The following is a 12,043-nucleotide window of genomic DNA, read 5'->3' as shown; positions in this document are numbered from 1 at the left end:
GCAGCCACACATGCACATCCACTTCCACCCGCCATACGCACCTTCCTCCTAACCGCCACCCCCGCCACCACCGGTCCCAAAATCGTACATAAAACCAACGCCCAGATAATAACCAAAAATACCTGATCTTCTACCACATTTAAATTTTCTAATCCTCTTTTAAATCTACCCGAACTTTGCAAACTTTGCACGTCAATTCTGCCAAGATCCTTAGAGTCCAAACCGTGATAACGGTGTAAACTCAATATCCCCGAACTCTGCGCTTCAGACGCAACGAGGAAGCCGAAGCCACCACGGGCGATCATCGTGGAGCCGACTATGAGGGCGTCTAGATGAGGTGGCTTGGGTGGATTGTTGGTGCTGGTATTAGAGGTTCCTGTTTCGTGTTGGGAAATTTCGAGTTGTGATTCGGGATGTTGGATTTGGATTTGTATCTGTGAGTGGGATTTTTGTGTTGTAAATTTTTGGATCAGGAAATTCATATACAGAATTAGTCCTACGGATGCTTTGGCTAGGAACATGAGGAGGGCGTAGAAAATTCCTTTGTAGATTATAGATGGGGAGAACATTTCTGAGATAGGGATTGAGAAGCCGATTGAGGCCTAAACTTGGGTGAGTATTTATTTTATTAGATGGATGGGAGTTTATATATCCTTAGTTATGGATATTATATGTAGAGTAATATTAGAAGAAAACCTACGAAGAAAAAAGGTACGAGTATGTGATCCATGATTGGTTTGTAGTACTCTTCGAACATGAAAGTAGGTCGATCGATCTCCATCTCCATATCCATATTCATTTCCACGTCCAGCTCAGTACTTTGCCATGTATACCTGACGATTGCTCCTGCTAGAAATGCAGAAAGTAGAATAGATCCCTCTATACACGCAGCAATAGTAACCAAAAGTATAAGTATCAAAGTAGAAAGTATAAATCCCATATGTCGGGAAATCCCCTTTTCTGTATCATAACTCTCACCGAAAGTACCCCGGTTAACATCTTTCTGGTTTGCGAAGATGGAATGGAAAGTTTTGTAAATGGGCTTGATTAGAAATGGCACCAGGAGAAAGGTGACAAGAACGAGACTCAGGCTCGAAATCGCCGGTCGAGCTATTCTCCATGGATTTGATTGTCCTTGTCCTAGTGCTGTGACGATTTTAACCATTACAAGGACGAGGATATCGTCTATCATTGCGGCGCCAGCAATCAATGTACCAGTTGGAGTTTTCTGTAAGTTTGCTGATGAAAGTATGATGAAGGTAGATCCTAAAGAAGTGGAACATAGTGAAACACCAGCTGAGAAAGCAGCCAATGCAGTCGGATATCCCGAACCTTCGACTGTATCGAATTTCATACCCATGATGGAAAATGAGAGAGCCATAGGCATTAGAATCCCAATTGCTGCTGCGGAAAGTGTTACCCATATTGTTTCTCTCAACATTTTAAGATCGGTAATAAGTCCGCCTTCGAATACTAGACAGATGAGCCCCAGATATCCGAGATATTGTATTGTTTCTTGCATTTCTATGTTGAGCCATGATGTTCCAGTGATGGGCATTCCATATAGTATACCGATGAATACTTCACCAATGAGTCCACAGTAGAGAAAGTTGTCGAGAACATCTCGAGTGATGTTGAGTATGAAAATGAAAGTTGATAGTGGAAGAATGATTTCGAGTCCAGGTTCAACATAGGGGAGGTAAGCCATTGTGAAGGAGCGTTGACAATTTCGAAAATATTCAATCCAACGATGGCAGGCTCTCAGATCTAATAACAAGTTGAAAGTAATCTTACCTAAAAATAATCATATCGGAAACTACACAAATCCATTGTCTTGATCATCGTAAAATTTATTCTCGTCAAGTAGATCCGTACCTTAAAATCTGATTCCGCCTTATCAGATGTCGCCGTGTCCAACACTCTACAGGCTGAACACTCAATTCCTTTTCCCCGTATCCATCCTCTTTTTATATTTAACACACGTGCAGACCGACCAACTCACCATACAAGGCCTTCTAACGATGTTGTCATTGACTCACCTGAGTGATTTATGATACAATTACGACCTATCACATTGTACAGAGACGTACCATCGTTTGAGATGTTAAACGAGTTACATAAGGGGGGTAGGACAATGAACCCTTGGGTCGAAGATTATATGCTGATAACCTGGATATCTCCGACGAAGAGTGTCAGATTTGGTTGCTTTATCTGATCGTCAGTATTGTGGGATAAAGTTTGGCTAAGTTAAGCCCTTTGCATCTATTATATCTTGCTTCGGTCGAATAAGGGTCCTAGAATCTGACAGGCTTGGTGTCATTCGAAAATGTAGCGTCGAGCCTTGCTCGCCGGACTTCTATAATGATGGTAACTCACTGGAGGTTACAGAAGTTACAAGTTTCTGAATAATTTCCCGATCGTGGATACTACCAGAAATTGGGATGTCACGAACATCAATGGCATTTTCTCGACACATGCGAAAGTTTCAAAGGCCAGACGATAAATGAAAGAGAGGCCGGAATGAAATCGGTTCGTATTGGTCGGCGCATATTACTTAATGATGATTCCTGAGTATCAGTATGACATACCATTCAGCATCGCAGCCAAAGATCACTCAGAAGTTAGTCGCTCCAGCTCCGTCTAGCTTTGTGACCCATGGGCATTTTTCTCAGCTAATAAGTATGTATCAAACTCGTCCTCTCGGCTTGAAGTATCTTGTGATGAAAAGTATAGTCATGGTAAGTAATAATGAAGTAGAATGCTTCCGGTGCCAAGAATCGTGGAATAGCTGGATTTAAATCGAAATGGTGGGAAATACCATTGTTCATCTGAATGAAATAATGAGTTGTAAAAAATAGCATCACCACAGAAAAATGTTCACCGCTGTGGGGTTCATCGAAACATCCCCAAGGTGAAAAATACCAAGCAACTCCCTTCCTCTCCATCTTATTCCTCAAACTGATCACCAACAAGTAGGTAATGCAAAAGAAAAAGTGCAAAATTATTAGTTTCTCATTGCCCGTTCTAGGAATCGAACCTAGGATCTCATCATGAACCTATTTATTTACCTTTCGGAAAACTACTAGTGATGCGCTTTACCGCTAAGCCAAACGGGCTGTGATATGATGAGGAATTTAATAGTTGTCTGGCAATATATAGGAATCCTCTGTCGTGATATGTAATATATGATAGAAGAAGAGAGAGAAGAGAAAAGAAAAGTAGAGGAATAGGATCGAAATATAGGCTCTGGTTTAAAAGATACTTGCATACTCGTGAATGTTGTCCGTACGGTGGTTGGGATTGTGGCGAATGTTAAAAAGATGGATAGACGTCCAACAATGAGTCGTTGAGTTCATGACTTGAAGCATCAAGAGACAAAATGGCAGGTGCTATGAACACCAAGTAAGAGTAAGATCTTGCATATCAAATAAGAAGGTAATATTAAATTAAATGTACATCTTCTAATGCCATATATATTTTCTATCAATATTTATTTATATACGAGTTCCAATTCTTCATCACGCCATTTCCAAAGAATCGGATCTTTGTTTTTTATTCTTGATATGGTTGTGCAGCAATTGTGATCTTTAGAGTACTTATTACTGTACGGGGAAAGGCGGGGTAGCTTTTCCGATAGGCACGGACGGTGGTTATTTGGTGATTTCGATATTAGAACTCTGTTTTTCCTTTAAGATGGATTTAATCCCTCGAGTATTCTTTATACAGCCTGATCCGAGTAAGATCAATCTTTAAATTTACCGAGCTTCATATGATATCAATCTTTCATTCAATCGATCTTCTGAACATCCCCAAGCAACATTACCTGCCATGCATATCAGATATCACATTCAGACGCGAAACGCGTCTCCTATCAGGACCAATTAAGACCACCAAGCCCCACAAGTACTATACCTTCCTTGAAATATCCCATCGGCGTGCAAGGAAGCTTTATTCACACCTCTACAATCTTGTCAATGAAGTACGGCGATGGATATCAATTCTCCTTCACAGTGCAATGCACTTAACGTGTCTGATGAAAAACGCTGCTTGGAGACTGCTACATCTATAAATGGTCTCTTTTGCAGCTTCCACTCTAAACAGTGTCAAGGTATTATAGTCATAGAAACGCCCCGAGAAGTTCAACAATATCTAACAATCTTTAGGTCTCTATCGTGGATACAAAATTTGCACAGCTCGACTTGAACGCCTGGACAAAAATCCTCCTCCGTACTTTGCGAATTCGAAAACTGCCCTCGGCAATGAGACCTTTGAGGATGTGACAACAGAGGCAGAATGCAGGGAACTACACGATTGGCTATGGACGAAATATCAATTACTGGAAAGAGTAATAAGGGCGAGAAGGTTGCATCATAGTAGATTCTTCAGTCAGAACATGGACTATGGACATGCAAAATTTTTGGATCAGCTCATGAACCAGAAAACATATGTTACCAAGGCTCTAGAACGACTCGAGAGAAGAACTGCTGAGGTTTGTCAACTTTCGACAAACACCATGGACTCTGCTAATCAATTCTCCTCAGATCTTGTATAGGAATCAACAATGGTTCAAATGGGTACGAGAATGCCAGGACGACGAGGAAGCAAACCGAGAAAAGGAGCAAAAGAAAGTAAAACAAGAAGCACAGTTATGGCAAAGAAATTGGAAGCAGGCCAAACCAAGAATGGAGGAGAAAATGAGAAGGGAAGAGAAGAAAAAGCAAGATACTTTCCTGGAGAAAGTTTATAAAGAGAAGATGAAGGAGGTAGAGGAGAATGAGGGCACGGATGATGACATGGAGTGGGATCCTATTGAAGATGAACTGGAGGATGGAAGAGAAAACTTTATCGGTATGTTGATTTCACTCTACAAGTTACATGTGCATACTTTGAAGGGGGAGCTTCACGTTACATGCTCATTCGACACACACTGACCATATCTAAAAGATCTCATGCGACATTTTTTATGGATGTCCTCAGAAGAAGAACTCACAACCGAAGAATCAAAAATGGATAAACCGCCCTCAAATGAAATCGACAAGAATGATTTGATCGAGAATAATGTAGAATCTCAAGAACAAACCATTGACACAAACAGTCTCGACGAACTTGTATCTCAAATTGAGTCTTCTACTATCTCCAAAAAGTCGAAGAAGAAAAAGAAGAAGAATGGACCAGCTACAACTACCCCTCCTTCTCAGACAACCAAGGCAAGTAAATCTACTGCCAAACCACAAGAGCTCCCTGATAAATCTCTCATCGAAACCCGAGAGCACATACATCATAGGTTGGCTCATGGAATCAAAATTGACCTTGATGATGTTCATGGGGTAATGGTGGCTGGTACGGTAGAGAATCCTCACGTTCAAAAAACAACCCGAACATTTACCGAATTTGAAATCCAACGACTGCTCGGAGAGATATCAGAGATCAAACACTTACTGTTCTGTCGGTTACTGCTTGGGCACGCCGCATTACTCCCAGCAGCTCTTCGCGCTGATAGCATTGAGGCATTCTTTGCAGATGAGGAAGTGACTGGTACGGCCCTGAGAGATGTTTGTCTCAAAATGGAGAGACCTAGCCTCCAAGAAATCCGCGATGCATGCGCAGATTTCTTTCGATCCGGAGAAGAAGCAGAAGAAGCAGAAGAGCAAGATGAACGAGAGGCTCTAAGCGATGACGCTCATGGTCACGAAGACGATGAAGCCACCCTTGCTGACCCTTATGACGTAAAGATGAGGTTGACACGGAAAAAGCGCGGTGATTTACCTGGAACATGGCGTTCAAAGCGAGAAGTTTCCCGAGAAAAGGCGGCTGAGAGTATGCTTGGGATGATCCCCGGGATGGCTTCATCTATGAAAGACATTATGGGAGGTGAGGAAGGGGGTGCGATTGATTTTGGTAATTCCGATAGCATTCGGAAAGTACGCAAGAAGATCCGCGTAAAGATCTGTGGTAGGACGATTTGGAATTATCCCAGTGATAAAGCAATGAGTCGTGGAGGGTGGTTACATTTCTCCATCATTGCGAAGGATAGTAACCTCAATACTGCAATCGAGCTTTGTCGGAATTGGGAGGAGTTTTTTGAGCTAAATATCTTGGCCTGCTGGGGTTACTTCCCTGCGTCAAATTGGGCATCATGGGTTGGGAATCGGCTGAAGCAACAAGCATTGCAATTGGTGAGTTTCATTGGCCTTACTTATGGTTGGTCGACTAATGGCATGATGCCAGGGCTTCATCATGTACTACGAAAGTTCAGATCCGGATGCCAAGGAGCTCAGTGTCAGCTTTTCACAAGGAGGTCGTAGCAAACAAACCCGACGTCAACATGCTATATTCCAGGCAAGAAACGTGATTTGTGCCCATATCAAACGAGATGATCAAGCGAGTCGCCGATTCATTCAATATCTATCCATGCAAACTCATCGTCTAGTTTTACTTGTTAGAGATGCTGAGAGTGGTAAGTTGTTAGTAAAACCTCCAGAAGAAGAGCGATGGTTATGGCGAGAAAAAAGTGGTCTTGGACGAGCTGTTAAAAATGTCTGGAACGTTCTGAAAAGGATCGGACCTGAATTTTTCGAGGAAATGGATCGTCATCGAGAGTGGAACTTTTCCTTCAAAGATTATTATGATATTTATGTTTGGGATCTTGAACCTGGGGAAAGTTTGGCTGGACTGTATAATACTGTTCAGCAAGTAAGTTAACCCCTTGAAAGAACTTATCAACCCCTACTAACCGAGCTCAGATGCATATCAAAGCACTTCGATGCGGCAAGGGTAAAGACTTATACAAACCAGCGGCCCCTATATTGAAGACGCTGTATCGTGATGAAGACAGCCATTACAGAGATGTTAGACCGGGAGATCAAGAACAGTTCATAAACCAATGGGATTATCTTCAAGATGGGAGATCAAAATTCTTTTATGGCGACATCGATAAACCGAATCAGCCACCGACTGAACTAACTGACTCATGGCCGAGCAATCTCTTTTATAACGAGGCAGATGCTCTGGAAGATGAGGTATTATTCCCCGAGGAGCGAGCTCAGGAGGCACCTAATGCCCAGGTATCTGTTGGTAAAAAGGATTCATTGAGAGCATTTGAGGAAGAAGACTTTTCCATCAAAAGATTCGTCGAAGGAACCTGGAATTGGGAATCAGAAGATTCCGAAGATGATTCTCATGGAAGTCCGAACGATGATGAATTTGAAGATGTGGATGACGATGATGATGATAATGTTGACCCCTTTCCGAAAGATTTTCCCAAGAAACTTTGGCCGGTTGTACACAGACTTGCAGTCGAGAAGACTCACAAAGATGAATTTCCTAATGAGGATTTGGAGGGAGAGTTTATGAAGTTCATTGAGAAGACAACCTCGAGAAGTATGATTCTGGCCCTCTCACACTCCCAAGCAAGACTAACTTCTTGAGTAGATTTCAAAAAAGCTTGGCATCAAGCTGACTTTACTCCCCATGAGAAAGAGCGCTATCTAGAAATGAAGAAAATGACCCATAAATCCTGGAAATATAATCGTTCTCGAAGGCCCTTCTTCAAAGGATCTTCAACCGTGCTCACTTTTGAGGTGATGGGTTGGCTCAAAGTCACAGCTGATGACGTGAAAGATGCAGAGAAGGCGCTGGCTAAAATATACCCATTTTTTAACCCAGAATTCCTGAACTCCGAAGAGGGAAAGGCATTCAAAAATTCTTTGATGTTCGACCAGGAGAAGCGAGCCAAGAGTTATCCAGATATTAGAACAGACACATCTACAATCCATCAGCCTAAAGAACTTTACGCCGATCTCGAAAAGTATCGGAGGCAAATGAAGTTCACGGATGATTACGCATCATTCCCCCTTGAATGGGATATGACAATTCGACCTATCATTGCAAAACGTAAGCACGCGCTCCTTTCTTTTATTCTCAAAGTCACTAACAGACCCTTTTACAGTTTATAAGTCTGGTATCATTCGAAGTCATGCATCGACAGAAGCCAGTTGTCAGGCATTTCAGGGTACAGAACCCATTCGCCCTTCCAAACCCGACCTTTTCGTCGCTTGGCGTATGCTTATTCCTGACCTCGAAATGCCAGGCTGGATGGAAGATCCCTCTAAAGTCCCACCCCTCTTAAGTACTGCCAAGAAGTTCTCAACTTCTCACCCCAATGCCAAATTCGCTCTACTTCGCTTATGGAGTGCCCCATATTTCTATCCCCTAACGGTTGGTCACGATAAACGTGACGGATTTACCTTCTATGATTTAATAGGGCGCATGTTCACTTGGTTATTTGTTCCAAAAGATCTGCCGAATTCAGAGTTTAGCATGCATGTGACGTGTAAGAAACGGATAGAACCTTTTCAGAAACAATTCGGGAATAAAGTGGTGCCGAAGAGAGATAAATATTTGGTTATGGCGACTGATGAGAAAGAGCTGGCAAAGATTGTAGCGGGTGTTACTTTTGCGGTTCAGATGAGACCGTGGAGACAGGAGGTGGATTTGTGGAGGAGTTTTGTTAATGTTGATTTGAAGTTTTTGGAAGGCTTGGATGAGAGATGGTGGGAGTGAGAGAGTAAGTACCGTAGGGGAGTAGGAATGGGGTATGATGTGTGTATGTGATTACTTGTGGGCATTTAGATTAGTGATTGAAGGACAACGTTGGTGCTTTAGGATATGCTCTAGATGACATTATACTATTCGACAGACGAGAAGTATACAGTGTTGCCAAGGAAGCATAGCTCAGATACAAGTCATTCATCGACATAAGTATGCATTCTTTATGATATGCTATTAATCAGAATAGTAAGAACATATTAGAGTCTATGTCAGAGCATCATCATCACGATAGATCATACAGATCGCACTATCGCACTACTCGGACGTCATACTTGCATCAATTGCCGAGGGCTTGCCCTCTTCGGCCAGTGGAGAGCATTACCATGCATAGGAAAGATGGGGGCGGGGCGGAAGGTAAATGTCAATGATTGGGGGAGACATTTTATCATCCTGATGCTCTTGGGAATAGCAGTATGGAATGAAAGAATTTCTGGTCGATTCAGCTGGGCGAGACGTAGCGAGCTCTAGATCACCCTAAGCTTTTGAACATACGCTGTACATAGCCATCACGAATTTTGTTGATGATACTGAATTCCTAAGTATTTAACCTTTTTGTTATATTTTTGTAATTGTGCACTGTACATGGTTTAATGCAATAGTCATTGATCACCGTGATACCCCGCAATTCCCCGCATATATCTCCTCCAACCTTGGAATATCTGATTTTGTCTCCATCACGGGGAAGTCTACACCGAAAGATCGTTGTGAGTATATAAATCTCGGGGTTTTTACTATATATATAGAACGTTATGTCTATCATGCTTTAATCTACTCTACCGCAAAATGTTGCCTCAAATCCTTTTTACGGCGCTGAGCTTTCCTGCCCTCATATTTTCCCATTCTTCCCCAGAAGTCTCCGTCCTCAAGGAAAAAATATGCATAGTAGAACCCTCTACAGACGGCAGCGATAGCGCCCCAGCCATCATCCGCGCCTTCTCAGAATGTGGTCACAACGATGGAATCACAACCCACGGAACCGTGCTATTCAAAAACACGACCTACAACATCCAAACTGTAATGAACACCACGAATCTCTCCAACGTCAAAGTCGATCTCCACGGTACACTACTATGGTCAACCAACATCACATACTGGCTCAATAATTCTCTCCCAGTCGGCTACCAAAATCAAAGTAGTGCATGGTTATTCGGTGGTCGGAATATTCATTGGGATGGTCATGGATATGGGACGCTCGATGGTAATGGAGAGGTTTGGTATGAGTTTATTAATGGCACAAATAATTATCCTGGAAGACCGCATCAGATTACCTATACTGGGGTGACGGATTGCGTGTTTGAGAATATTAGGTTTGTGCAGAGTCAGATGTGGACGATGACGTTGATTTATGCGGAAAATATTTTGTTGGAAAATATTTATGTTAATAGTACGGATGTGAGGCCGGTGGGGTTTGAATTTAGTAGTTTGAATGTAGGTTATTTTTTGGTTTGGTTTGGTTTGGATTTGATGTTCTGGAGAGAAGGCTAATAGCATGGCAGACTGATGGTGCGGATACGATATATGCGAATAATATCACGTTTCGTGGTTGGACGGTAGATAATGGTGATGATTCCATCTCCATGAAAGCAAACTCTAGCAACATCCTCATCGAAGACTGTGATTTCCACACCGGGCTCGGCGTAGCCATCGGAAGTATCGGTCAATACGGTAAATCCCTCAACCCCAAAATCCAAAACGAACTTGTATTAACCAAATCATCTCATCTCAGAGGGTAAATACGAAATAGTAGAAAATATAACAGTTCGCAACATCCGCTCCTATAATATGCGCTATGGCGTCTACATGAAAACCTGGACGGGTCTCTCGACCGGCTATCCCCCCAACGGAGGAGGCGGCGGTCTAGGACATGCGAAAAACCTTTCCTTTACCGATTTCACTCTCCATAATAACACGGGTATCTTCGCCATCACACAATGCACATCGTATAATTCCGCAACGGGGAATTGCGACACGTCGCTCTTCCAGTTTTCGGATATACGATTGCGGGATTGGAAGGGTACGGCCACTAGTGATGTGGTGGCGGAGTTGCAGTGTAGTGGTGCTGCGCCGTGTACCGGGGTGGTGATTGAGGGGATGAAGGGGATTTGGGATACGGTTAATGGGACGAGGCCGGTGCAGTTTCTTTGTGATGGGGTGGTGGGTCAGGAGGGGTTTAATTGTACCGGGAAGCCGTTTGGGGAGAATCCTAGGTAGAGGGGGTGGTTGGAGGGGGGAGGTGGAGGGTAAAGGGGCAGGAGGGATTGGTGGATGATTCTGGTGCCATAAGTAAAGGTGTTTCTAGTCTACCTAAGATAAGTTTTCCTGAGCTTTCGAGGAGCTCCTTGAGGCGTTGAGATAAACATCCGCGCTCGAAATTTCAGTTGCTATAATAGCATCTATGACAGGGATTTTCATGCCGTGGTTTAGGTACCATGATGGGGGAAAGAAAGGGGAGGATATGAATCACAGGATTGTTGTGAACATGGCAGTAAAAAAACAACGGAGCTGATGAAGGCCAGGCAGCAAAAGAGAAAGTAAAACAGGAAAAATTATATATCAGTATTGGAATGAATGAATTTGTGAATTATATAAGTATATTGATATACAATTGAAATGCTGGTAGTTTGAATATTAATATGGCGCAGCTTTCGACCATACAGTAAGCGAGTACCCAACTTTCTAAATTCCTCAATACATATTATATCACACCACTATAAATTTAAAGGAACGATAGGACTCAACACAGCGAGCTGTGACACGATATCAGCAATAGAAAAGGCGTTTTTCAGGAAGGACGATACAATTCTTACGAGTCAAAATTGGCCGCTGCAGGGCAACGTAGATAGCGTCGAGAAAATAGCAGCTCAAGTGTGAAGAGTTTTAGTCAAATCGATCGAGTCAAGCCGGGAGTCATGAAAAGATCACTGCATTTACATGGTGCTTTCTGTAGCACACTTATGAGCCCTTTTTTAAATTCTAAGGGATGGGTTTACTAGGTAATCAAAACAGAATAAATAACGTGGTTTATCAGGACCCTGTACATATCAGGACCCTGTACACTTTTACCTCAATTGCCCACATTCCATTGAAATAAAATTACAACAATACTATAAATTAGAATTAAATTACATACAATTCAAAGATCAACTAATGCTGGATCTAATTAATAAATTCATGCATTATGTGAAGTACTACCACATTTGCTACATCATCGTATAGTAGCTTGCCTCCTTGCTGAAGAATCATCATTTGTAAATTCGTTACATCGTATCTGATCTTCTACATTCTCTTATTCTAATATATCATGCCCATCTTCTACTGAAAGTGCTCTTCCTTTTTGTATTAAAGCTTTTCTAGCTCTCCGGCGTTTATTAAGTACTTCATTTGCTTTGCAGAGATTATGAACCTCAATAGCTAAAAGTGTATTTGTATAAGC

At 42.3% G+C, this 12,043-nt stretch overlaps 3 protein-coding genes and 1 non-coding gene across 4 annotated transcripts in view; 2 read left to right on the top strand and 2 right to left on the bottom strand.

Annotated features, from left to right (window-relative positions):
- The window catches only part of SS1G_03542 (hypothetical protein), a gene marked incomplete at both ends in the record, with an annotated part of 1,965 nt that extends 257 nt beyond the window's left edge, over positions 1-1,708 (bottom strand). The window contains 2 exons of the mRNA XM_001595403.1: positions 42-602; positions 701-1,708. Coding sequence (XP_001595453.1) covers positions 42-602; positions 701-1,708 — 1,569 coding nt within the window. The remainder of the gene's footprint in view (positions 1-41; positions 603-700) is intronic.
- Positions 1,709-3,016: 1,308 nt separating this feature from the next.
- Positions 3,017-3,116, bottom strand: SS1G_14664. The gene has a single exon. It is a non-coding gene; the product is annotated as a tRNA-Thr (tRNA).
- Positions 3,117-3,693: 577 nt separating this feature from the next.
- On the top strand, positions 3,694-8,562 carry SS1G_03541 (hypothetical protein; the record flags this gene model as incomplete). The annotated part of the gene is made up of 8 exons (XM_001595402.1): positions 3,694-3,736; positions 4,164-4,489; positions 4,542-4,848; positions 4,945-6,176; positions 6,229-6,693; positions 6,744-7,380; positions 7,627-7,893; positions 7,949-8,562. 8 exons carry the CDS (start codon positions 3,694-3,696, stop codon positions 8,560-8,562), a joined length of 3,891 nt encoding a protein of 1,296 aa, XP_001595452.1.
- Positions 8,563-9,393: 831 nt separating this feature from the next.
- On the top strand, positions 9,394-10,821 carry SS1G_03540 (hypothetical protein; the record flags this gene model as incomplete). The annotated part of the gene is made up of 3 exons (XM_001595401.1): positions 9,394-10,038; positions 10,107-10,275; positions 10,337-10,821. The coding sequence occupies 3 exons, from the start codon at positions 9,394-9,396 to the stop codon at positions 10,819-10,821; spliced, it is 1,299 nt and encodes a 432-aa protein (XP_001595451.1).
- Positions 10,822-12,043: the final 1,222 nt, after the last annotated feature.

Source organism: Sclerotinia sclerotiorum, genomic scaffold, assembly GCF_000146945.2.
Source record: "Sclerotinia sclerotiorum 1980 UF-70 scaffold_4 genomic scaffold, whole genome shotgun sequence".
Lineage (NCBI taxonomy): Eukaryota > Fungi > Ascomycota > Leotiomycetes > Helotiales > Sclerotiniaceae > Sclerotinia > Sclerotinia sclerotiorum.
The sequence above is the reverse complement of the archived record's forward strand: the minus strand, read 5'-3'. Positions and strand labels throughout refer to the sequence as shown.